General features: G+C 42.0%; 4 protein-coding genes across 21 annotated transcripts in view; 1 reads left to right on the top strand and 3 right to left on the bottom strand.

Moving 5' to 3' along the window:
• LOC6037328 (calcium-activated potassium channel slowpoke) overlaps positions 1-6,547 on the bottom strand; it is a 117,567-nt gene extending 111,020 nt beyond the window's left edge. For all 17 annotated transcript variants that reach the window (XM_038253025.1, XM_038252969.1, XM_038252983.1 and 14 more), the window contains exon 1: positions 6,437-6,547. The gene's annotated coding sequence lies outside the window, so the exon portion shown is untranslated. The remainder of the gene's footprint in view (positions 1-6,436) is intronic.
• Positions 6,548-17,452: 10,905 nt separating this feature from the next.
• LOC6037330 (transcription elongation factor 1 homolog) lies at positions 17,453-18,129 on the bottom strand. The gene is made up of 2 exons (XM_001847202.2): positions 18,022-18,129; positions 17,453-17,953 (listed from the first exon to the last, which is right to left on the bottom strand). Exon 2 carries the CDS (start codon positions 17,910-17,912, stop codon positions 17,664-17,666), a length of 249 nt encoding a protein of 82 aa, XP_001847254.1. The 5' UTR covers positions 17,913-17,953; positions 18,022-18,129; the 3' UTR covers positions 17,453-17,663.
• Positions 18,130-18,942, top strand: LOC6037331 (bolA-like protein DDB_G0274169). The gene is made up of 3 exons (XM_001847203.2): positions 18,130-18,276; positions 18,439-18,686; positions 18,747-18,942. Exons 1-3 carry the CDS (start codon positions 18,243-18,245, stop codon positions 18,894-18,896), a joined length of 432 nt encoding a protein of 143 aa, XP_001847255.2. The 5' UTR covers positions 18,130-18,242; the 3' UTR covers positions 18,897-18,942.
• LOC6037332 (set1/Ash2 histone methyltransferase complex subunit ASH2) lies at positions 18,930-26,277 on the bottom strand. Of its 2 annotated transcripts, XM_038260228.1 has the most exons (4): positions 25,976-26,277; positions 25,212-25,693; positions 19,683-20,078; positions 18,930-19,628 (listed from the first exon to the last, which is right to left on the bottom strand). In XM_038260228.1, the coding sequence occupies exons 1-4, from the start codon at positions 26,044-26,046 to the stop codon at positions 18,985-18,987; spliced, it is 1,593 nt and encodes a 530-aa protein (XP_038116156.1). In that variant the 5' UTR covers positions 26,047-26,277; the 3' UTR covers positions 18,930-18,984. The 2 variants fall into 2 exon arrangements, with proteins under 2 accessions (XP_038116156.1, XP_038116163.1); XM_038260235.1 differs by lacking the exons at positions 25,212-25,693; positions 25,976-26,277 and adding an exon at positions 20,322-20,840.
• Between the last annotated feature and the right edge of the window lie 681 nt (positions 26,278-26,958).

Below are 26,958 nucleotides of genomic sequence, written 5' to 3'. Positions count from 1 at the left end.
TAATTTAATGAAATCATGATTTTAAGGACATGGAAGGACCTATTAACTCCTGGAACAATTTAGTTATACAACTTGTTTAACAAAAAAATATTCTATAGTGACCATTCACAAACCACGGGGACACTCTTTTGAGATTCCAATCCCTCCGTATTTTCACATACTATGAAGGCGGATGATACTAATTAAAATGATTTGTTTTGAATTTTTATTTAAAAGGTTTTTTTTGTGAGGTTATATCAATTTCAGCTAGTATAATATGTAAAACATGTTGAAGCACGACATTTTATTCAGTTTATTTAACATTCGGGAGTTAATAAAAAACACGTTATTTGAATACACGTTACGTTGGTGCCTTCCTCACAACTCACAATAATATAATTTTGTTTTCGGTAAAATAAAAATGTTCAACCTACAAATGATGAAAAATGAGGGCATTTTCAATCTTATAGTATCATTTGAATGGTGGTTCAATTGTCTAACTAACGACGGGTTTCATGATGGACCAGGACACCATTTTCATCGAAATATCTGAAATTTGGCATCGGGATTCAAGATTTTAATCTATAAAGGTCAAAAAGTGAGGCATTTTGAGCTCACAAAATGGTATTCTTAATTCAATTTGACTTAAAATGGACGTGCGACAAGAAACTACGTCAACGACGAAATGTGAATCGGAGGTCCAGAACACGAATTTGATACAATTATCACTAAAAAAATGGGATCTTAGGGACGCCCGAGCATAAAAAATATATACTCAAAAAAATTACTAAGGGTGCGTTCTTTTAACCACCTCCGGAAACCTGTAATATCTCCGGTGGTCAAGAACCATTTCTTCAAAGCTGATATCCTTAAAATAGGATAAATTTCCCGTCACATGCAACTTGGTACCCCCAGGATTGAATGGGGAGAGCACCCAAACCTATTTTTACTCCATTGCGAATCCAACCGCCGCCGGCGATTCCACCAGAGCAGGCTTGATTTGGTGTGTTGTTTGTACTTAAAGCTTGGAGACTACTCCTACACTTGGAATGACTAAACGGCCTAACAACATCCAAGGCCGGGACCGACGTTTTACTTCCCCATCCGATGGAAGGTTGGAGCAGATGAGAATTAAACCCATGATCTTCCGCTTACTAGGCGGACAGCTTAACCATTCGGCCGAGCCTTCTGCAAGGGGCAGAATCGTAGCCTTTTCAAATAAATATTGAAGAAACAAAATTCTCCACCGTTGTAACGTCACGTTACATATTCGCTCGTAGAACAGAAACTAAAACGTTTAATTCTAAACCCAAAATTGATTATTATGGCAAATTTAACGTACTTTCAGAATCTGTAAAAATATTAAGGTGTTAAGACGAAAAAAGAAACGTCAATCCGTTGTAACGTCACGGCAGAATGTGTCATGCAACAATTTGTGTTATGTCATATAATCTAAAATTAAAAGACTGGAAAATTATGAACAATAGCAGCTAAATAACGGGTTTAATAGGCCTAAAACTCACAGTAAAAATAATATACAAGGTTAAAAATGAACAAATAAAACAAGAGATATAACGTTTTTCGTAAAACAAAAGTTACTCAAAAAACCTAAGCAAGGGTAAAATAATTGTCCCTGAATAAAAAAAAAATCGAATTGGAACATAGTTAAACATTGACCCAACGCAAACATATTTCAAATTGGAATTAAGGATTGACTTTTATAGCACTTCAAATCAAAAATCAAATTATTCGCTCTACAGCATTGCCTTGGCGTTCTCGATTGCGAGATTCCTACTCGAAACTAGGTGTCCGAAGGCTTGATTGTTGAGGCAATTGCAAACCTCTTTTTACACCTAAGCTTCCATCCACCCCGGGATTCGAACTGATGACCTTTGGATTGTTAGTCCAACTGCCTACCAGCGACTCCACCGAGGCAGGACCCAGGGAGACGACTCCTACACCTGGATTGAGCTAACGACCTAACCTTCTAGGTTAGACCGGGGCCAACATTTACTTCCCCGTCCGACGGAAGGCGTGGTCAGACAAATCTCGTCTCGAAAAATGCCACCGGGACCGTCTGGGATCGAACCCATGCCGACTGGGTGAGAAGTAACCACGCTTACCCCTACACCACGGTCCCGGATAATATTATAGCACTCATACATCCAAAATTCCGAGTCGAGAGAATCGTTCCCTCATAATTTGTTGAGGGCTCAGCCCTCCAACAAGTGTCATACATCGACATCTAACCACTCCTTAGTCACCAAGCTGTGATGGCCGAGGCAGTTAAATCATTGGGTTAGTAGTAGACACTTTTAATTTTTTTGTTCGACGGATGAACTATTTTTGCAAATGAACCTCGAGAGAATAACTCTTTCGCCCATCTCGAGCTGTGTTCTCTCCCAGTCAACTCAATCCGAATTCTGAAACGGAATCTAATTAGAATCTTAAACAAATTCCGTTTCAAACGCAACAACCGGTTCCGTGTTCGAACCGGTTGTTGCGTTTGAAACGGAATTTGTTTAAGATTCTAATTAGATTCCGTTTCAGAATTCGGATTGATTTGACTGGGCTGTGTCCGTAAATGGTACCACTATTCTCTCGTCTCGAGGCCATTATTCTCTCAGACTAGCGGATTCATATTATTAGAAAATTATTAAGGGTACTCAGTAGGATGTCTAATGAATGAATTTTTGGCGGGCAAGTCACGGTATATATATATAACGTTAAAGTTTCGAGCCTTCTGGAGTTCGCCTTCAAAGTTGCTTTTTTTGAAAAATAAGTTTAACGAGCGGTTTTCCAATCATGGAAGGCACAAACTATTAAAGGCGGATACACTATAAAGGCATTGCTATAGAATTTCAGAAAAAGAGCTTTAAAAATGAGTCTTTAAGTTCCGGTTTTCGGGCCAATGTACATTCGAAAGAGCAGTTCTACTTATTTTACATATCGTGATTCGTGTTGTTATAATAAACAAATCTAGATTCATAACCGTCAGTAGCAGTTATTGTTCCAAGATTAAATGACACCATCAGTGTCTTTAATGAGCGAATCCTTTAAATAGGTCTGACTTTGTAGACCTTCAAAGTCAAATATATCCTGCTCACGCTCAGTGTCGACTAGTGTCGATTCCCGGGAATTCCCGGGATTTCCCGAAAAAAATATTTCCCGTTTGGAAATTTCCCGGGAATTCCCGAAATTCAAGCGGAAGTATACATTTCTTTAAATTTTTGGAACTATTTTTTGAAATTGCGCCGAAAAAATAATAAATGAACAAACTCAACATGATTTTGTTCAATGAAATGTATTGCTTGGTTTATAAATAATTAATCAGATTATCAGAAATTATGATATCAGAATTATTTCTGTTAATATTAATTTTTGAAGCAACTGGGAATTGATCTTGCTTAATGAGTATTTAATTATTACAATTAGGTAAGCTTTTAACAGATTAATGTTATTTCTAGATTAAATTTTCAAAAGGTCCTATCTGCAAAGAAAACCTATGACTGATAGGTTGGTTTGAAAATTCAATCTAGATTTCATCGAAACAATATTAACTCCTTATCTCCAAATTAAAATTGAGATTTTTTTACGTTTTTTTACCATAATCAAATGAGATGAAAATCGAATTTGTGCAAAAAGAATTAATTCAATTGGTTGAATACCTAATACTAAAGAAATTACAATTTGAAGTAGGGGGAGAGGGGTTAATATGCACCCCCGGGGCAAAATGCACCCCTTGCTTTTCTCGGTATTTGGAAGAATTTTCCGGGGGAAAATCATAGAAATTGGAAGCTTAACACTGCTAAACCATGCTGGACAAATTTGAGCATCGTGGTATAAAAACAGCTTAAGTTATTTGTAAAACTGTAAAATGTTGTGTTTTCATCTAATTTTCATTGAACTTTCATTATGATTTTTGGGCAATAAAAAGCATTTATTGTTATTCTAAGTGTTGAGGTATATATTTTTGCCATAATCTTCATTATTCTGAAGATAGATGAGTCCAAAAACATCAAAAAATGCATTTTTAATTAAATTTTCTGCAAAAAGCGGGGTCGGGGCAAAATGCACTGCTGTGAAGCTCCTTTGTAAAAACAGCGGTGTCATCTAGTGGTAACTAGTGAAAACTGCTTTTACCCGGTGCATTTTGCCCCAATGTTGCGGTGCATATTGCCCCTGCATGGTTCTTTGAAAGTAATCAAAAAATATTTTTAGAAATCTGTTATTTTTAAACAATTTTGAGGTTTTCAATGACTTTTTTCACTTGGATGACGTTAACTAATAGTTATTTATGAACATCTAACGAAATTCTTTTACAGAAATGCTGTTATGGTTGAGAAATCACAGTTTTCCCTTAGGGGGTGCATATTACCCCCTGTCCCCCTAGAAGAATTATGCAGCACTGATGCAACTACAGGCGTTAGAAGGTTAAATGTGAAAAAATAGAAGACTTTTTGTGGAATGGTGTTAATTTATCATATAATTTAAATCGTGTAGCATAATAATACAAAAAAATATTGAAAATTTACTTTCTATTGTTCTCAAAAAATACAAAAATATATTCAAAGCTTGCTTCAAAAATTTGAAAACAGTGGGATGTTTAGAGTAAAACCAACACTAAAAAGCCATTTGTTTAAGAGCTGAAACCAGTATTTGTCATGAAAAACATGATTTCTGCATGTTTTTTTTTCTCGTTTCAATAAACTGGTGTCAGATGCAAGTTTAAAATTTCACTTCAAAAATACCAAAATGCATTTTCTTGTAGTTGAATGATTTTTTACATGCAGTCAAGCTGTTAATTGATCTTCACACTTATTTAAACCATTGATGTTGATGTCCTATACAATTTTGTTGCACAATATTAATTAAAACCAAGATCATAACAACTTTCAATAAATTTTAAATTTCCCGGGATTTCCCGGGAAATTGGCTGAAAATTTCCCGTTTCCCGGGAAATTTGTAACCCCGGGAAATTGGACGCTCTAGTGTCAACTGTCCGTGAAAAAGGCCAAACTTTTAAGAAATAAACATCTTCCAACCAGAAAGAACATTCATTCTCATCCGATGAGGTAAGTTCATCAATATTTATTGAGAATAACATTGCTTGATGAGTGCCATTTGATAATAAACTTACCGTAAACTGGGGTCAATCGGGACACATGGGGCGAATTGGGACAGCAGTTTTAACCATGTTGGAGCACAATATTTTGATTTTTCTGGTTGATTTCAGTTAGAACAGAGTCAGGCCAACAAAGTGTGTACATTTATTTCCAAATTTAAAAGCTTTAAATGCTCTAAAAACTGCTGTCCCTATTCAGACTGTAGTCCCGATTCACCCCAGATTACGGTAATTACTCATATTTTGAAATTGCAAAATATTTTTATTACGCTAGAAGTCGTGTATGTAACGATGCAGAAGTATGGTGTGATTCTAATCTATTGACGAAGCACGTTTACTGTTTACTGCAAAAGCCTCTGCAGAACTTCCAAAAATCCATTTCACCTCTACGCGCCTCCTAGTAAGTCCCGGGTGACCTAGTTTAGGTCGTTGTTTACCGCAGCACCTGGCAACATAGCACTATATGTAGTATTGTGTTTCTCCGCAGTTTGTAATATCCAAAACACGACACGACAATTGGTTTGGGGTGCTGTGGAGCACACTTCCTCCCCCCAATCACGCAACAAACATCTGTCGAAGACTCCACGAGCAACACCGCATTAAGTTGCGCGTCACACTATCGAACTTTTCGTCGAAGGAAGCACTTTCGGTGCGCTTAATAGCATTATCCGAGCACTAAATCAGCATCAAGTCGTCGCTATCGCGTAGCGCCATCTGCAAAACAAAGTAACCACCGACTGCTCTTCTAATGAGAAGCGCGCAACAATGACACAACACCACACACGTCGTTATCAATTACACACACACACACACTCTCGCGAGCGGCACTTCCTTTTCCTCGCTGCGAGAGAGCGGACGCTCTCGTGTTTCTCTCGTGCTCCCCCTTCGCTTTCTCTTGCTCTCTCGAATGGCTCCAACTCTTCTTCCTTTCGAGCCAGGCTCTTCACAAGGGTCTCTTCGACCTGCCTGCTCCACCTCTTCCGTTCCCCCCCTACACACCCCCTCTCCGGAGCCCCACAAGTGCCAACTTTTCATCCATTAATCGAAGAAAAAGAACAAGACCACCCCAGTAGGGCAGAAAAAAGAAGAAGCAGTGGAAAAATCCTTTTTCGAGCAATTTTTCACTAAATTCCGCCACGGTTCGGAATTTTGCTTGCGGCAAAGTGTCCGCGGGGCCACGGGGCACCCGCACGCGATGGAGTTCGGTCGAATTTCGGCCCGGAAGTGGCCCAAAGTGGCCACTGAAAATTCAGCACACACACACACAATTTTTCCCTTTTGGAGTACCACCCGAGCAGCTCACGGGACACGGGAGCTCGCGGAAAAACGTACCTTTTCGGACGAGATCACACACTATTCTGAAGGTGCTGCTGCTGCTGCTGCTGAACCAAGTCGAATTTTCCTCCTGCCTCAGAGTAGAGAAAGGCAAAATGTGAGCGAATATGCGTACGACTAGGCGCGCCCAATGGATGCTAGCTGCGCGTCGGGCAGGGCTGGGCGGCTATTTTTGAAAATTTGAAAAATTACAGAATGAAAAAGCATTTTAGAGAAAGAAGTGTCGTGCAACCTAGCGGTGGCGTCGGCGTCAGCGTTTGTGTTGACAACGCCGCGACGCTCCGCCAGCATGAAAGTGCATCTTGTTGTGTGGTACGTTATTTATAGACGCGGCCAGTAAGAGTGCATTTCACTTATTCAGAACAGGTCCGCGCTGCGTTGGCATTGAAAGTGCGTTTGCGGTGAAGTGTTTAGGGTTATCATTCCTATTCTTGGAAAAAAAAAAAACTTTGATTTAGGTAAAGGGCCATGAATCAACCACTTGGACACTGTAGGGGTCAGATTTGTGTTGTTGGTGATTGTCCAAGCTCCATACAAAAAAAAACGTTTTTTTAAATAGAAAATTGTTCACAGGGGGGAAGGGGTCTACAATTCTTTAAAAAAAAGTATCCACGTGGTTTATGGTTCAATAAACAAAATTGAAATTTTGCTTTTTGGGTGCTTTTGAAAAAAATATATTTTTTGGCTTTTTGGACGTTTTTGAATACCCCTGACTCAAGGGGATTTCAATTTCAATTTCAATTCGGTTTTATTGGTGAATAATCAAGATAAAATAAGTTCTTTTGAGGTACATTACAGAGTTTTGGAGTTCCTTTCAGATGTGTGTTACATCATTATCCATTTTGGAACAATTATTGCTTGTAACTAAAGGTGTCACCAAGAGTAAGAAAAATTAAGAAAAAAAAACTTACTAAAATTGCAAGGGAAAGGGGATAGAAATAGAGAAAGCTTAAAACTAGATCATAGTTTTTTATCCTTTATAGATGTGCTTGATCATCAGCTCCCCAAGGGCCAGGAATTGCTCCGCTCTGTTACGGCAGGTCCGAAACCGCGTCATCATCTCCCCTGCGAGAGCAAAGAACTCTGGCAGGGTAAAGAGATCTTCCCCGGTAACTTCTTGCTGGGCCGCAATGCCGCTACCGGCAGCGGCCACGCTGGCGAACGATCGCCCCCATCCAGGAGGGAACGCAGAGTTGTCCGCTGGAACCGTACGCTGACCAGCTGCCGGCACGGTTACGCTCGTGCTTCGCTGAGGAGGGTGGGACGGTGCTGCTTTCTTCTTCCTCTTTTCCTGCTCCTGAAGGTAGTTTTTCCGTGCGCTGCATCCACGGTAGTTGCTGGTATGGTTACCTCCACAGTTGGCGCACTTGATGCGCGCCTTGGTTTGCTCTGCCTTGTCTACCAAGTCCGCTTTGCACGGCAGTGCACACGCCTCTGAGAGGTGTGGCTCACCGCACTTCACACAGCGGGCGGGAGGTTGCAGTTCCACGAGCCGTGGCCGAATTTCTGGCAACGGTGGCATTGTACTGCGTCCGACTGGTTCTTTGAGTAGAACCGCCAGTTTACCCAAAACCCGTCCAACGCCTTAATTCGCCGCAGGTCTTGAATCTTGACGGTGCCGCGGTCGAAGTACAGCAGGTACAGGGTGTGTGTACCTGTGACTGTAGTCTTCCGCGAGAGGACTTTTATGTCACGCGGCGTTATTCCAACACCCGAGAAGTCCTTCTTGAGGTCGGAGATCGGGCGGACTTGGTACCCCTATAAGACGACCTTCACAGCTGTCTTCTGCACGGGGTCGAATGTGTAGAACATAAAGAATTTACTCTTTAATTTCTTCACAACCAGGTCGAAGTTCTTTTCGTCAAAAGTGTAAACTTGCACTGACGACCAACCGATTTTCAGACAATATCCGAGGCCTTCCAACAACTCGTCAACATCGTCCGCCAACGTGTCCAAAACAAAAATTGGAGGTGGTCTTCGTTCCATAGGAGAATTGTTCTTTTTATTCGTCGACACTTTTTTCCGTGCACGACCATCGTCGTCGTCGTCGTCGTCGGTAGTGATACCGTCGGTGTTGTTGTTGTTGACCCAAACTTCATGCTTCACCTCAGGTTGAGCCTGCGCATAAATTTGGTTGGTCGGTGTAATCGAATCATGATCAAACAATTAGTTTTTTTTTTATTTTTTTTTTATTGCACAACAAACAAAAATGAGGCATCGGATAATCGAATGTGGACTGTATTCAAATTTGACTAAAGGAAGCGAGAAAAAAACACTTTTTTTTCTCCGGTGTGTTTCGTAGAAGAAGCTTAAGAAAAAAAAATCGGCTGGTCTGATATTGGCACCAGACAACCAGCAACCAGGTTTTTTTAAATGATTTCAATGGATATTTCTTCCTAAAAGTCGCAGAAACTCGATGGATTATGTACATTGTAATTGTAATGATGGCATTATTTTTTTTTTAATTTTTGAGAATGTTTTTTTATTTTACGAAATTGACATATATCTGCTTATATTGAACCAAAACTGGTACTTTTTAAAGGAACTGCAATCTATGTTCTACACTGTAATTGATTCGAAAAGGTTTTGAAATGTAATGGTGTCATATGGCAGTGGATTCAATACATTATTTTTATATGAAATCTAATCTAATCTAATCGAACACAAGCGCAGCCAGTCCGAAGAAAGCATCCGGGAAGAGCTTATGGTTAGATCACGCCTCAATTTCCTTCTTGTCATTATTAATGATTGCAGTACTTTCGAGAACCCCCGAAGTGTATTACACTCATTAAAGCGGCCCGGCCTACTGCGTTGCATTAACCGCATGAGACAGATTCTTTGAACGGATCCCACATTTCATAGAACCATCAGGGGAAGAAGAAGAATCTGGGGACATACCGTACCAACCGGTTCGAGTTATTTATAGATTATAATGGTGTGTGGTGTGTAGGGGAATCGTTGGGGAAGGGATTGTTGTATTATATAGTAAATGACCTTGTGACATTATTTCACCATTACGGATTAACTCACTCAATGTGTATTAATCCCTTGGTGGCCGAATGTCTAGAGCATCCGACTTCCAATCCAAAAGTGTGAGTTCGAATCCCATCTAATTCTATGCGTTTTTTGTTCATATTCAAAGTTCAATTACAGTCGAAAAATTTCAAGGAGACCGGTCGGGAATCGAACCCTGAACCTTCCGCTTATGAGGCGGGAGCCGTAGCTATTAAGCCACGGGCCGGTCAATACATAATTTTTATATGAAATGTTCATTAATGTAAAATTCATTAAAATCGAAAAAAAAATCTTCGCAATTCGCAATTTTCAGTGTAAGAACGGGCCTTGACCGATCTTATGCACCAGGTTCCCGACGAACACGCACTGCCCTTACACCTACATCTCACCCTTGCTCTGAGTCAGTACGAGCAGCACGCTAGAACACGCTTTGAGTGTTCGTGCCAGGCATGCACACCTTCTTTTCCGGTTACGCATTATAACTCGGCCGGGGGTGGTACATTACGTAGGGTTTGATGTAAGTATAAGCGCCTAACCATTTATAGTGTGCCTATTAACTTTCATTAAAGCAAAAACTGTTATATTTTTAGTTTGAATTTAAAAACTAATTGTGATTTACTGTGTATTGTTTTCTCCTGAAATCTTCCCTATTGTTGAGTCGTGTTTATCTGTTGCTATTTCTTCTGTCGCGGTGTTTTGTTACAATATTTTGGTCCTAAGCATTTTATAAAAGTTTTTCAAAAGTACAATAGTAATATTTGTGTTAATTCTTTGATCATTCCAAAAATTGAGTAAGGGCTCGAACCTCATTTGTTTGAAGAAAAGGGTGAAGATTGAAAACAATGGACAGTGAAAAAAATATACTATTTGAAGAATCAATAGTAAAAGAAAGATAGTAATTGATGAAGTAGATAAAGAAATTAACAACAAAATAAATCGCTGCCAAATTAAGGGAAAACAGACAGTTTGTTACAGCAGCATCAATTAGTGAATAGAGTGGAAAAACGTTGAGAAATAAGAGAATCAAGAAAATAACAGAATATAGATGGTAGATAGAGAGGCTGGATCCTGTCAGAGTCTAGCCCCTGGTAGTAGGACAACACAGTGAGAACAGATCAACTATAGTTGTCATCAAGGTTGGGGTATGTCTGAGTTAGAGTGTAAGTCGGACGGACGCACGGGTGGTGGCGGCAATAAACGAAATTATTAGCCGCCAGTGATATCTTTTATTTATTATCCGTCTCGTCTCCCGGCCAAGACTCTACATTGGCGACGAGGAGAAACTAAAAAGTGATTGAGTAGTTCTAGTTTTAAGCCGCAGGATTGGATCAAAGTTGGTAAGGTGTTGTGTATTTTTTTTTCGTTGGCCGGAAGAGGAGGAGAGGCTAACACAAGGAGAGAGAGAGAGAGAGAGGTGTGTGTGTGTGTGGGTGTGAGAATGCGTATTGAATGTCTGTGAAACAAGGATACTACAAACGTAGGTGAGAGTCACTAAGGACACTAATATTGCGGTAGGTTGAAACCGGGTTTTTCTGGACTTTTTGTGGAGGTTCGAAAGCCGCACCTCGGCAAACTTTCCGTACAGCGCTTCCACTGTAGACTTTTTGGTGTTTACCAACTGTACCGTGACGGGGATTCACGCAATTTGTGTTGTTGTGTGGTTGATGGTGCTACCCAAATTGGAGTGGTGGCACATTCGACGAAATTGATTAATTTTTGGGTAACTATCGACGGCAATGCATTTGGGAGTGTTTCTTATCTGATTGCTGATGTTAAGGTCGTATTTCGTGGCTGTCCATTTGTCATGAAGCATTATTTATTTTTAAGTGTTAGTCTTTTATTTTTGTTGGTGTTAATTTTTATTTCCGGCAGCTGTAACCGGCGCGGTCATTCGCTTCGCTGCCCAGTTTCTATTAGTTTTGTTCGATTTCTAAGAACAGAGTTAATTATATTTTAGAATCAAGTTGAAATATAGCAGAATCTTGTTTAACGTGGAGATAAGTTAATCGTTGTGAGGATGTTTTGATTGGATGAACAGACTTTAACATTTTGGGTTAGGTGAAGTAATGATGGTTAAGTCATTAAAATAAGTAGTATTGGTTGAGTCTGTAGTTTAGCTGTAACGAGAAGTGACCAATACATTTTGACGATTACAGAGGTTTAACTCAGTCACGAAATACTTTACTGCGCTGATTCTGTCAGCATACTGCTAGAAAAGTGACACATTTCAGCTAGAATGATGTTAGAATGTTCAGCTTTGTTAGAACCCTGATAAAAAGTCGTAGAGGATCATGTATTGCTTTGTGAAACTTCATAGAGTTATCTACATATACATATACTGCGGTTGAGGTTAAATTTTGTACCGGCCAGAAAAAGAACTAAACTCTATTAGGTGACACGCAAGGGTAAAATTGAAATGTGACCAAAGGATATTTACTAGTTTATTCAATGAACTGACATTACTGTTAACGAAGGAAAATTAAGTGATCGTGTGGCAAGAGAATGATGAGGTGCTATGTGAGTGATTAAAGCAGAGTATCAATCGATAAAACGAATGGATAATAAGTGTAGTGCTTATATTATAATGAGATTGCTGTCTATAGACTACATCAAAAATAGGGGAGGCTTAGTGCCGGGGGATGGCTTAGTGCCGATGGGATGGCTTAGTGCCGGGGGATGGCTTAGTGCCGATGGGATGGCTTAGTGCCGATGGGATGGCTTAGTGCCGGTGGGATGGCTTAGTGCCGGGGGATGGCTTAGTGCCGATGGGATGGCTTAGTGCCGATGGGATGGCTTAGTGCCGATGGGATGGCTTAGTGCCGGGGGATGGCTTAGTGCCGGGGGATGGCTTAGTGCCGATGGGAAGGCTTAGTGCCGGAGGATGGCTTAGTGCCGGGGGATGGCTTAGTGCCGGGGGATGGCTTAGTGCCGATGGGATGGCTTAGTGCCGGGGATGGCTTAGTGCCGATGGGATGGCTTAGTGCCGGGGGATGGCTTAGTGCCGGGGGATGGCTTAGTGCCGATGGGAAGGCTTAGTGCCGGAGGATGGCTTAGTGCCGGGGGATGGCTTAGTGCCGGGGGATGGCTTAGTGCCGATGGGATGGCTTAGTGCCGATGGGATGGCTTAGTGCCGATGGGATGGCTTAGTGCCGGGGGATGGCTTAGTGCCGATGGGAAGGCTTAGTGCCGGAGGATGGCTTAGTGCCGGGGGATGGCTTAGTGCCGGGGGATGGCTTAGTGCCGATGGGATGGCTTAGTGCCGATGGGATGGCTTAGTGCCGATGGGATGGCTTAGTGCCGGTGGGATGGCTTAGTGCCGGAGGATGGCTTAGTGCCGGGGGATGGCTTAGTGCCGGGGGAGGCTTAGTGCCGGGGGAGGTTTAGTGCCGGAGGATGGCTTAGTGCCGGAGGATGGCTTAGTGCCGGGGGATGGCTTAGTGCCGATGGGATGGCTTAGTGCCGGAGGATGGCTTAGTCCCGGAGGATGGCTTAGTGCTGGGGGAGGCACTAGGTGGGATGGCTTGTGAACGTCCACTAATGCCTGGTGGAGATATGGCTTGTGGATGTTCACTGGGAAGCCTGGTAAAGATGAGGCTCGTAGATGTTCGCTCATGCCTGGCGTAGAGATGGCTTGTGAATGTCTACTGTAAGGCCTGATGTGGGAGAAGCTTGTGAACGTTCGCTAATGCCTGGTGGAGAGATGGATTGTGGATGTTCACTGGGAAGCCTGGTAAAGAGAAGGCTTGTAGATGTTCGCTCATGCCCGGCGTAGAGATGGCTTGTGAATGACTACTGTAAGGCCTGATGTGGGAGAAGCTTGTGTACGTTCGCTAATGCCTGGTGGAGAGATGGCTTTTGAATGTTCACTGGGAAGCCTGGTAAAGAGGAGGCTTGTAGATGTTCGCTCATGCCTGGCGTAGAGATGGCTTGTGAATGTCTACTGTAAGGCCTGATGTGGGAGAGGATTGTGAACGTTCGCTAATGCCTGGTAGAGAGATGGCTTGTGAATGTTCACTGGGAAGCCTGGTAAAGAGGAGGCTTGTAGATGTTCGCTCATGCCTGGCGTAGAGATGGCTTGTGAATGTCTACTGTAAGGCCTGATGTAGGAGAAGCTTGTGAACGTTCGCTAATGCCTGGTGGAGAGATGGCTTGTGGATGTTCACTGGGAAGCCTGGTAAAGAGAAGGCTTGTAGATGTTCGCTCATGCCTGGCGTAGAGATGGCTTGTGAATGACTACTATAAGGCCTGATGTGGGGGAAGCTTGTGAACGTTCGCTAATGCCTGGTGGAGAGATGGCTTGTGAATATTCACTGGGAAGCCTGGTAAAGAGGAGGCTTGTAGATGTTCGCTCATGCCTGGCGTAGAGATGGCTTGTGAATGACTATTGTAAGGCCTAATGTGGGAGAAGATTGTGAACGTCCGCTAATGCCTGGTGGAGAGATGGCTTGTGGATGTTCACTGGAAAGTCTGGTGAAGATGAGGCTTGTAGATTTTTGTCCATGCCTGGCGTATAGATGGCTGGTGAGTATCTACTATAAAGCCTGAGGGGGAAGGGACTTGTTGAGGTCCACTAAATGCCTAGCGGATAGACGTCTGTTCACTGTAAAGGTTTGGAAAAAGAGTGGACTTAGTGTGTGTACACAACGTATCAAACTAGGACAAGTGCCGATTATACATAAGATGAGTGGTTAAATTAAAGGAAGATAGTGTGCGTGACATGAAAATAATCAAGTGTTCTGTATCGTTGATTGGAGATACCAAAATCGCAGCAATGAGAAGAATTTGACAAACAAAAGTGTTTGCATTGAATTGAGTTACTAGAAAGGAAGATATTTTCGAAAAATGAGACAAAAGAGTGCAGACGGTAGAAATACAAGCAAATGTGCAGATTGGTACCAAAAATGGAATGAACAAGTGATGTCGATAAAGGAACTATTGTTTTGCTGTATACCGAAGAAGATTCATTGAATGCTCGGTTCCAAAGAAGGCGAGTTCTTTACAACATAGTTTGAGCGGCTAGGTGGAATATAAGTCAACGTTTTAGCTTCGGGCATGAGCTCTAGTGATCTTATTTTATGTTTTCGAGAAAATATTCCTGAATCCCGACAGACATTAGTTCTAGGGGTTAATCACTTCGTATATACTGCATACACGCATAATAATCACACAATATGCTTAGGCTATCCGGAACCCGTGGTGTAGGGGTAAGTGTGATTGCCTCTCATCCAGTCGGCCTGGGTTCGATCCCAGAAGGTTCCGGTGGCATTTTTTGAGACGAGATTTGCTGATCGCGGTTTTCGTCGAACGGAGAAGTAAATGTTGGCCCGGTCTAACCTAGAAGTAAGGTCGATATCTCAGTCCAGGTATAGGAGTCGTCCACCTGGGTCCTGTCTCGGTGGAGTCGTTAGGCATTTGTACTACCAATCCAAAGGTCGTCAGTTCGAATTCCGGGGTGGATGGAAGCTAAGGCGTAAAAAGAGGTTTGCAATTGCCTCAACAATCATGCCTTCGGACACTTAGTTTCTAGTAGGAATCTCGCAATCGAGAACGCTGAGGCAATGCTTAAGAGTGAATAATTTTGATTTTTTTTATGCCTAGGCTGCATGCCGTATAAACTCTAATATTGGCATCACATTGGTTCAACATTAGCAGTGATTTGCCTTTTGCAGGGGTTTGGCTTATATGGACTATAAGCGTTGGTTATCAGCGGCTTTAAAAAAAATGTTTTTATTTGATAGATTGATGGAGGGGGCATCTGGCGGGAGAGCGGTTGGGACTCCACGACCTAGACGTTTTGGATGTGATCAGGAATTAACAATGGTTGGCATGACTACATGGAAAGAGGGAGTATACAAATGACGTTTTGGAGCTAAATGACTTCTGACCATTTTTCTTATGTGTTTCAGACATACGAATCAATATCGTCGATTGAAGGAGGAGCAAACATCAACCGTTCACAAATATTATGGAATAATAATAATTTTAATATTTTGATGTCAATACAAAAAGAATAAAATCCACCTTTGCGTTCAGATCCAGGTAGTGTTAGGATGATTGTATATTCAGATCGAGATTCAGATTTAAATGTAAAATAAGTATTACGTCAAACACTATTCTGAAGTAAGGGGGGGATGTCAGAGTCTAGCCCCTGGTAGTAGGACAACACAGTGAGAACAGATCAACTATAGTTGTCATCAAGGTTGGGGTATGTCTGAGTTAGAGTGTAAGTCGGACGGACGCACGGGTGGTGGCGGCAATAAACGAAATTATTAGCCGCCAGTGATATCTTTTATTTATTATCCGTCTCGTCTCCCGGCCAAGACTCTACAGATCCTATTAGAGAACGGACATCTCAAACCAAAAGCACAAATCGAAGCACGAGAACTGTCAAACGGAGGTACCAATCGAGCAAAAGACAAAGGATTTTGCTCGATAGGCACCTCCGTTTGACAGCTCCCGTGCCTCGATCGGCACTTCAGGCTTGAGCTGTCCGTTCTCCAATAAGCTCCAGGCTCTCTAATGGTAGATAAAAACGGAAAGAAGAGAAACCCCGTTGTGCGATGTTTCAGGTACATCCACAGCAGTTGACTCAACATACTGCGAATCAAAACAATACCGTCTACAATCACAAATTACTTCCCTTTCCCACATTGTCGCGCCCCTTTCTTTTAGCCGTCTCGACTCTGACCCGCGGTGGTCAAAGGTTTACGATCCGTTTCCACAGGCCACCAGCTAGGTCATCATGAAAACCAAGCCAACGTGGAGGTAAGAAAATAGGACACTCGCAAGGAACCAGAGCTATACTGTTCTGATCAAGATAATTCGGATGATCTAACAGAACTACGGATGTAGTTAGTTACGCTCCTTCCAGGATGTTCCTTACGTGGACGTCAACCGAAGAGCACGCAACAAGGTCAGTGCCATTGCATGCTCTTAGGTATCAATCCTTGGCCTGCTACATGGTGTTGGAAAATGTGGAAAAAATTTCTTGTTTTTCACAAATTTATGTTGATACACATTCTCTGAAGGTAATGTAATCTTTTGTTTTTGAAAATATACTGTTTAAGTCGGTTAAACTATTGATTTAAGTCTATTTTAGTTTGTATGGAAATTCTGTGCACACTTGTGACACGTAGTACAAATTTACTTTCGAAACACACTTGTGACAGTGCTTTTCAGATTTTTGTTTAAATTATTTACTGCATCTTTTAACTGATGTAACCAAATTAGTTGAAACTTGGAGCGTTTGTTAAGCGATAGTATACGAACCGATTGCTTCAAAAAGTTTGGCTCTACCATTCATAGTTTTGAAAATATTTATCATCAAACTTTAAAAATCGATTTTCTCGAAAAGTACTAAATGGTCGTTGTCACAAGATAGCACACAGTTGACGATAATTATAATAAAATATATAGATTATAATTTAGTATCGGTTCCATGTTCCATACTGATGATGAAAATCATAGCTGTTCTGAAGAACCGGTGTCCTGTACTGTACGCGAGGGCTCGCCGGCCCATTCAGGCCCAGAAGTCGTCGGCTTCAATGGTAGCAGCGTTACGTACTTTCACAGTCTTCAACATTTCTCGTGGACGTGGTGGCTCCAGGCAAAACAGCTGGCCATACCATGCGTCTCCATTAAAACATTAGACACGTGTGAATCAGCTTCAATGGTTTAATGGATACGCATGGTGTACGCCAGCTATTTTGCCTGGGCCACCACGTGCACGAGAATTATTGAACTTGCGTACAAGTTGTTTGCATCTGATGCGTGCCATATTCTATGCAAAATTTAGAGTCAGGACAGGTCAGGACCCGGTGCCTGTGATTCCCGTTAGTTTATATGGAATTCCAATAAGAATGTAACAGAAAAATCAGGCATCGGGTCCAGACTGTTAAGGTTTGTTATTTGGAGGAAAATCTTATTTGATTCAGTCAGACTTGCTATATCTTCAGTTTTGAAAAAGTGAATGTTTATGTAGTTTTGAAAAAGTGAATGTTGATGTAGATTTACATTGACTTTATTCCAGATTTACCTTTACAGTTACTTATGCTAAAGAATGCTTCCTTCCTTCTAGTTTCGGGAGGTTGTCCAGCGGCTAGTCTACTTGTCTTCACGACATAAATATTATCCAGTGTTGAATTATTAAAAGTTAGTGATTTCGTATATCCTCCTTCTCCTCTCCGAGTCGGTCGACGGTTCACCCGCTCTAATTAGCGGTCTCGCACGCGTCCACCCAGTCGTTGTACACGTCCACCGGTTCGGACAGAAAATTGATCGTCGTCTGGTAATCCTCCATACACACCCGGCAGGTGATCCGGGCCGAGTTTCGGCTCTTGTCCATCTTAACCTCGCACGACTTTTCGTGGTTGCAGAACGGGCAGTTGAACTGCTGGTCGAGCGGTTCGATGTTCTTGCGCTTCGGCGGGGGCTTTCTCTTCGACTTCCTGCGTCCCATGGCGGACTGTGATGGTTGCGCGGGGGTTGGGGTGCTGAAATCTGCGGTTTTTCGGGGTTAAATAGCAGAAAATTCTCCTGGAAAGACGATTTTGTTTACGGCTACCTACCGCGACTTTGCGACGCTTGTTTGGCTTTGAACTTTGCAAAATGTCAGTCGGAAATTTTGACAGGAGCAGCCATAGTTGATGCAGATGACGGTAAGTTGTCTGCAGTTTGGGCAATCGAAATCGGAACGATCAGTTGCGCTGTCAATCAAACGATAAGTTGTTTGTTTTGAGAAAGTTCCTTTAAAAGTAGCTACTTTAGAGCTAGATTCATTTTAAAACTTATGCAGATTATGAAAGCTGCTTTAAATTTAAGAGGTTTGTAGAGTTAAAGTTTGTGTAATACTACATTACAACTGTTCGTACTAGGAAATGCACGGCTTAACCTTTGAGACAAGCTTATTTTACTGATAGGAAAAACCAGAAACAAAAAAAAAATGAAAACGAATTCAAACCTGAATTAAAATAATTGAATTTTAGCTGCAATTCACTCGAGCAACACATGGTTACGAGCCTCAACACACGGTAACACCAACGTAAGAACCATGGCCAACTCAGCGGAGAAACCCATTGAAGCCGCCATCCGCGAGGGCCTTGCCGGTCAGCTGAATCCGATTCACCTGGAAGTGGTGAACGAATCTTACATGCACAATGTTCCCAAGGGCGCCGAAACCCATTTCAAGGTTCTGGTAGTGTCGGAGCAGTTTGATGGGCTGCCCTTGATAAAGGTAACAACTGGTTCTGTTCCATCAAATACAGAAAATTTATGAGGAATTTTGGAATTTTAGCGCCACCGACTAGTCAACGAGATCGTCAAGCAAAAACTGGTCGGAGATTTCGTGCACGCCCTGTCGATCGAAGCAAAGACACCCACCCAATGGGATTCAAATTACAAGCTGGAACCGAGTCCAAACTGTCGCGGAGGATTTGGCAAATAAGTTTCGAAGCAGAAATTGATTTGAAGTAAATTGTTAGTGGTTCAAATAGTTTGTTTTATTTACAACTCGTGTCACGCCCGCGTGGAAACTAAATACTGTAACTGTCCAACCGGAGTTTGCCGTCGTTCTCCGTAAAGTACATCATATCGGCCATCGTTTGCTCGCAAATCATCTCCTCGACGCGTTCACTCATCGCCTTCGACTTGAACTGCTCCTCGACCTCCGGGTGCTTAAAGTGCGGCCCAAAGTTGATGCTGACGGTGGCGCCCTTGTGGATCGAGATGGCCGGATAGTACGCACCACCGTAGACGTCCGTGAACGCCTCGCCCTGGCAGGCGCCATTCTTGAAGAAGAAAATTTTACTTCCCGGCAACACCTTCAGCGATTTGAGCGTCTCGGTGACCTTGTCCTTTTCCTCGTAGTACAGATGGCTCTTGAACTTGACCAGAGGGCGATCCTTGAACGTGCTCGGAATGTGCCCGGCCGGGTTCGCCTCGGGCAGGGCGATCATGAACCCGACGGTGTCGCCGACTCCGTACCCATCGCTGTAGTGCTTGCCGTGAGATTCGTGGAAGCGAGTTCCCTTGCGCGATCGCCACGAGTAGCCAAACTTGTCGTAACCTAGCGGAGCCTGCAGGTTGGCGTACTCTTGCCCCCAACCGAGCCGGCAGGCCGATCCTTCCGGCAAGTCCACGATGGTCGCCTCCCAGTACCAGCAGCCGCGGGTCACGTCTAAAAATATATGTGTTATTCTAGAACCTTGACAAGTCCAAACCCACAACTTACAGTGCGTCGCCCGCGCCATGCAGTATCCCTTCTCTCCCGTCACGGCCAACCGGTCCTCCGAAACCTTCAGCTGGGGCGCGCGATCGTGCAGCGCCACCAGCACGTTGTTCGGCGACAGCACCCGGTACAGCCAGCCCGGAATGGGCTTCCCCGCCCAGTCGGCACTTTCATCAAACTCCTGCCGGAAGGGGGCGTGCGGATCCGGTTCGGCCAGGATGTACCGGTAGCCGTCCTTGTTAAACGGATGCTCCAACGGGTACCCGTGAGCAGGCAGCTTCACGAGGGCGCCCACATCGGCTCCGACGCGACTTTTCTTGCCCAGCACGCCACCCTGCTCGCTGTTCGGAAGTTTGCGCTTCTGCTGGCGGCCACCGCCCTTGGCTAGGTTCTGGTTGCCTGTGAAAGAATTACATTACAATACATTATTGTTACAATACATTGTTAAATTCAACAATAATCAACAAATTCTAAATTTAACCTTAACTTAATTGATTACTCCATCAACAAACTGCTGACGTAAGCAACATAATCGCACCATCTAACATACTTATTTTATGCTTTCTACTTGTATCATTCCACCAGCACCTCATTGCCCTGCTGCTATCTTTACATCTAAATTAATCAAATTGTTCCACCTACTGGTGCTCTCTTCCATGTTCTTCTGCCTGTTCCAATGCACGCACGGTATCAAGCCAGAACAAACAAGCTGGCGGCAACTTCCGGTCTCGGCCCGAAATATCAGCACAAGATAATTCTTATCGCGAAACACGAGTCCACGGTAGGCCGAAAAATCCAAGTAGGTTAGCGCGAAACAGCGACAAGTTTAACCCATGGGAAGCCAACAGAAAAGAAGGGCCTGCTTCGATGCACTTCCAGCGTAATTTAGAACACGCAATTTAACACCGTTTGTCCTTGAGAAAGTTGAGTGAAATAAATCAAGGGAAAAAAAACATTCGCGAACTAAAGCGAATTTTGCCAGATTAAATCGTTACAACTGTGTTGTAAACTAGGCAGAATGAACTTTGTCAAAACTCAAAGTTTAAAAGTAGCGATAAATTGACTTAAAATGAAAGAAAAAACGAGATTATTCTAAGGCCACGGCTTCTCTCGTGTAAAGTTTGCACTTTGCTTCGTCGTCAACTAGAAAAAAAATATACACGACAATCAACCAGCAAAGCAGCACATTGCTGTCATCATTAATCATCATCATCATTGAGAGAATAATCAGAGCGAGAGAGAGAGTGCGCGTTTCAACATAAAAAGAGAGAATGTTTACGTAGATTTTAACGGTAGGGTGGCCCCTCATGCTCTGAAATGTATTAGGGTTCAATAAACGAAATTTTATTTTTTTTCTCTTTTTGTGTCTATTTCGAATTCCTTTTTCATTTCAACAACTTCTACAAAGCGAATAATGAAAGTCCTCCAAGACTTTAAAAAAACTCCTATCATGAAAATAAAATCAAACCATCCCCATTAACGACCCACGAATCTTTTGAAAAGGCTTGAATGAGGAGAGCACCCAAACCAGCGGTCCAACCGCCGCCAGCGATTCCACCGGAGCAGGCTTGGTTTGATGTGTTGTTTGTACTTATACCAGGGGGACCAGGCCGTATATCTCAAAAGGCAGAATGTTTAAACTGACCAACAAAAAATGACAAAAATGTCTGCGCAAGCTCAACTCGAGGGAGAAGCATGAAGATTGAGGTCCCCAGAAACACCGAGTCTCCTACGTTTGGCGAAGACTCGAAAGGCGAAATCACAAAAGGCGAAAATTCATTAGGCGAAATATCTCAAAAGGCGAAAACCACATAAGGCGAAAACCACATAAGGCGAAAAGCACATTTGGCGAAAAAATACCCAAAGTACGCGCCAGGTGGTCTCGGCCGCGGCCTCGGTACACACGGCCACCTGGCGCGTACTTTGGGTATTTTTTCGCCAAATGTATTTTTTTATAAAGCATTTCCTCAAATATTCCCGTTCTTTTTTCAAATCAGTTATTACAGATTTGTCAACAATTTTTAGACCAAAACCAAGCCTCTAGATTACTATTTGGCACGCCAAAGTCAGATTCCCTTCAAAGAGCAAAGTGCTCACTCGAAATCCTGACCGTAGGCACGGGATTAAAACTCGTCTGAAAAACCTGTATCATTTTCTCAATCGAAACAGTAGGAGTTTCAACTGGCAGCGTACTGGACTTCCAGAGGTCGTGTGTTCGTTGCCCATACCCGAATGATAAAGATTCAGAATTAAAAATGCATAAACATTACACAATAAAACTACAGATCAACCAAACCACGTAAAACGTCAAATACGAAGTCTAGAGCTTTTTTAAATGTTTACATCCAATTATCAATCCGATTATAAACATAATAAACCTATGAAAGACAATAACTTATAGAAAAAAAAAGGCCGTAAGAGCAATGTCGTACCGCCCCTTTCAAATGTTGCTTCAGATAAGAATAGTAGGCAAAATTCCTAGAATTTGGGAATTTGGTACTTTTTTTTATTTCAGTGTTGATGTGTAAACAAACAATCCATCCACGAACGAGCAGGATGAATTGTTTGTTCATACTTCGTACTTCTTTGTCTGAGAGAAAGGAAGAATCCTAATCAAATAATACTTTTTCGCCATTTGAGCCATTTCGCCTTTTGTGCTATTTCGCCTAGCGTGGTGGGTCTACTTTCTCGCCATTTGAATTTTCGCCTTTCGAGATCTCGCCTATTGAGTTATCGCCTTTTGTGCAATCCCGAAACACCTGCAAAAATAATTAGACTGGGCCGAATGGTTTTTCTCCAAAGTTTGTTTGGAGAATTAGGGCGGTTCGTCGCTATTGCATACAACCAAAAAATTGCATGCGATATGTGGGAGTAGCAAACAGCACTAATTCTCCATACAAACTTTGGAGAAAAACCATTCGGCTCTGTTTAAATATTTTTGAAAAATTCATGCTTCCCCTCGAGTTGAGCCTGCGCAGAAATTTTGTTGGTCGGTGTTATTTAATTTAGAATTTTGTTCATATTTACACGATTTTCACTAATTATGATGTTCAGATATTCAGTAAACTTACAAACTGTGTTCTTTTTTGTGTAATTTTAAACAAAAAAAGTACGTAATGAGTACATTCTGTTTATCTTTACCGATCATATTATTACCATGTATACGAATGAATAGAATACAATGAATTAAAGCTTTTCAAATGTGCCTCAATGTTGTTGTTTATTAAATTATGGTGACGATAAGCAAAGTTTATTCACTCGTCACCAAGTACTTTCGTTTTCGTTTTCGTTTTACGGAGCAAGGTGGGGGACGCGGCCTCAAGTCAGTCCAAGTCCGGTTTCTTGTGGAAAATAGGGTAGTGGCCGAACTAGTATTGCATACCAAATGAACACCACCGGAAGATATAGAGGATCAGGAGGAGGAAGGTGAAAGAAAATTAGTGTAGGTGTGAGTAGTAAGAACTTGGATGACTTAAGCAGTTACGTTAATCTAAGTTTAACACTGAATAAAGGAAATCTGAAATTATGATTCAAAGTAAAAAGGCCCGGAAGAAATTGAATTATTAGTTAATTAAATAAGAAAATGTAAATAATCGGTGATTTATACAAAGGACACCTATGATGTATTTCAAATTTAAAGGAAATTTTAAAAAAACACTGGAAACCGAAAGATGAAAACTAACTTGTCTATGGAATATAAATCTTGATGCATTTTTTTCTGGGCCCCGTCCTGTCGCGTCTGTCAGTAGTCTTATCGTACATTACAACTAGAAGCAGATGTGCAAATGAAATAGTACACTTCGACCAGTTTAACCATTGATTAAAGTCCAATCTATTATTTACGGCAAACAAACATTTATCAACAACCTAAACTAAACTTTCTGAAAGAAACTTGAATCTCAAACTCCCAAATGTCAAACATTCCTTTACCTTGTTTTTAACCCAATAAACATAACTGAACAGTTCATACTTTACAAGTTGAACACTCGTTGTTAAGACGACTATTTCCGTAGTAACAGTTCAATAGGGCGAATCTGCATTTGTAAACAAGCAGTCTATCCCCCTCTTACTTGACGAAAGGGATAGACTGTCTGTCCACAAATGCAGACGCGCTCCATTGAACTGTTATTACGGATTTCGTGCCTTCCATTTCATTAGGGCACAGAAGCTCTGCAAACAAGAGTGTATCCCTATCATACATTATGTAAACTGTCATTTGAGTGAGAGAGATGCATCCCTGTTCACAAAAACCATGTGTCCCTTTGAAATGTTAGGCTCCATTTGATCGTCAAAACTCCAGTAGATCCTCGATTCGCAACAATGGTCGATACAACCATAATCCGAAAACCGTTAGTTCAACAGATTAACGAATTTTGTCCGATATCATTTCATTACTGATTGATCGAGACTCTATGGATTTTTTTGACTATTCCGAATGGTTAGCATACCACATAAATTGAAATCAGAGATTCTGAAAGCATTACTTAACTCACTTTCACACAGATGGAGTCTGGAACTGTTAAACAACCTAAAGTTACAAAAAAATACTAACTATTCTGAGTGCCTTGCAACAAAACTAATTTATCAAAATACCAAATCCTAACCTAACACCCACTTTGAAAAAAACGAAAAAAATCACAATGCCTAGAAGAGGCCTCTCTTACTGTTTTGTGTAAGCGTTGCTGTGCTTTATGAATTTCTACCTAAGCTAACGACGTATCAAACAGATTTAAACCTGTTCATAACAGATTTTACGAACAAGAATATTGAGACTCAAATAAAAAAAACAATATCTTGCCATTTTACATATTATAAAAGTTGTGATTTCTATCAACACAAGTATATAAATATAAAATAAATGTGTGATATATATCAACATCGGAAACCATCTTTGCAAATAGCCCTGAAACGACGGCAACGTGTGGCTCCATCTCCAGGGTATTCACTCGTCACCAAGTACTTAAATAAATTCAAATAACATCTGGGATGACTTATCGGCCTAGCAACAACCAAGGCCGGAACCGACGTTTTACTTCCCCATCCGATGGAAAGTTGGAGCAGACGGGAATCGAACAATGATTATTCGCTTACAAAGCGGACAGCGTAACCATTCGGCCAAGTCTGCTGACAATAGAGATCTCCAGTGGCTGAATTCCAAGCAGCTGATTTTGACGTTTCAATTTGACTACAAAGGCTGTGATTGGCTGAATTTCAAGCACGTGGTATAACAGCTGATCCAAATTTGTAAACAATCCAACACACTCTCACGCGTGGATATCTCTATGCATGTACGAATGTGTATTTTTTTTGTGGTGGAGTTGAAATTACAAGATTTTATGGGAACAAAAATATAAACGTAGAAAATGTGCCAAATTCTACTTTTTTTTAACTCGAAAATAAAACTTTAGTGTACTAAAATTTGCATCTTTCAATTTCGAAAGTTTGAGTAACCTCTAAATGAAGCTAATCAAATTCATCTGATTTCAGAATGAAAAACTCCTCAGTAATTTACCGTGCCATAAAGCCACCTACCTTGCACCGCATCCTCATAGTTCGGCTTGACCTGGGTCAGGTCCTGCACCAGCCCGTACATCTGGCCGTGCTCGCCGCTCTCCTCGTACGTAAACAGCGTGTTCAGGTCCTTGATGAGCGTTCGCTGCACCGTGGCGTACCACGACTGGGTCGACCTTCTGCTCATCGTCGTCATCGATTCCCAGTAATGATCCATGTACGGAATAATGTCCTGATCCTTGCTGAACATCAACCGGGGTTTACCCTCCTTTATCGACGCCTGGCGCAGATTGGCGATGGCCGTAATGCACATCTGCGGGATCGTAGCCTGGGTTTTCCGGAACGTTTCCAGCCCCGTGACGGAACAGTTTTTGCACACAAACACATAGTTCTGCAGGAACGGCACCAAGCGACCTAGCTGGAAGCCGATGCATGACTCGTGGAACCAGCGGTTACAGGTGACGCACAGTAGCTCCACAATATTCAGGTTTCGGTCTTTGCCACTGAAAATTCAATTACAGAAATTTATTTCAGTTTGTTTTAATAAAACATGAAAAATTGTTGAATGTTTGAAGCTGAGGGTTATTGACAAGAGAGCCGTCATCGAAATAAGAAAGACGGATTTGAGAGAGAACATGAGAAGAGAGATTCCTTATGTTACGAGACTGTAAACATTTTTTTCGAGGTTAGGTTTGGCTGGCTAGCATTTATATTTTGATTTTATATTAAATTTATGAAAACTATTTTTGAAATATTTTGAGCGAGTTCAAACAATTTCAACTTACCAATAGCAATTGCCAAACTTCTCCTCAGTTTTGGGTGAATTCTTCCCGGACTTGGCATCTCCTTCTTCCATTTTGAATGTAAAAACAATATTGGACGGAAAATAAAGAAAAACTTAGAAATTCTACTGTAACACAATCGGTTCTTCACAAAATGTTCAAACACATGCAACAACCGGACCAAACTGACAAACTTTCATTCACTTTTGTTCACAAATCGATGCAAAAAACATTTATTTTGGTGGCGACGCTCACAGACGGACGCGCTCCTCGGGAGGCCAACATAAAGAAGCATAAAATGTTGCGATTATCGATTATGCTGCGCGCCTCCTTTGACATTAAATTTTCTCGTCTGACAGAGGCAGAGCGCGTTCAGGGCGGGATTTAGGGGAAAATGTGCAGACATTCTAAAAAATGGAGTACACAGCCCTCTGTCACGACGGCCATGTTTATGAAACCTAAATGTTCGACGCGAACATGAAGACAACAAAGAAGATGAAGAACGCATTTGCTGTCAAAATTTGAAAATAAACAAAACCGCGTAGTAAAAAAAAGGTATAATTTCATAATGTTGAAATGATTTCCATAAAAAATAGCGTCACGGGACGGATTTCTAAACACAAGTTCCCGAAGGACGCTATCCGCCAGAGACTATGGATAAAAGCCCCGCAAAGTGGCGATGAAGACGGTTTTGCAAGTTCAAAGTTCAGATTTGGACCACTTCGCGATGAACTTCTTGTGAGTCCACAAAAGGTCGGATTCTACACAAGCACGCGATTCCTTCGATTCCCTGTGCGAGTCGACAGCGGGAGTGGCCAGTCCTCGGAGAAGGTTATCGAAGGAAGACCAGCTCTGCCACAATCACCGGAATCACGGGTGTTTCTGCACTTGGTCGGTTACTCCCTGCCGGAGATTGCAGCGAGTTGTTCGGATGGATCAACAGTGGGACTTGGCCAGTCCCCGGCCCAGTACTACCCAGCAAATCT

Source organism: Culex quinquefasciatus, chromosome 1, assembly GCF_015732765.1.
Source record: "Culex quinquefasciatus strain JHB chromosome 1, VPISU_Cqui_1.0_pri_paternal, whole genome shotgun sequence".
Lineage (NCBI taxonomy): Eukaryota > Metazoa > Arthropoda > Insecta > Diptera > Culicidae > Culex > Culex quinquefasciatus.
Note: the sequence above shows the minus strand (reverse complement) of the source record. Positions and strands in the feature narration are given on the sequence as shown.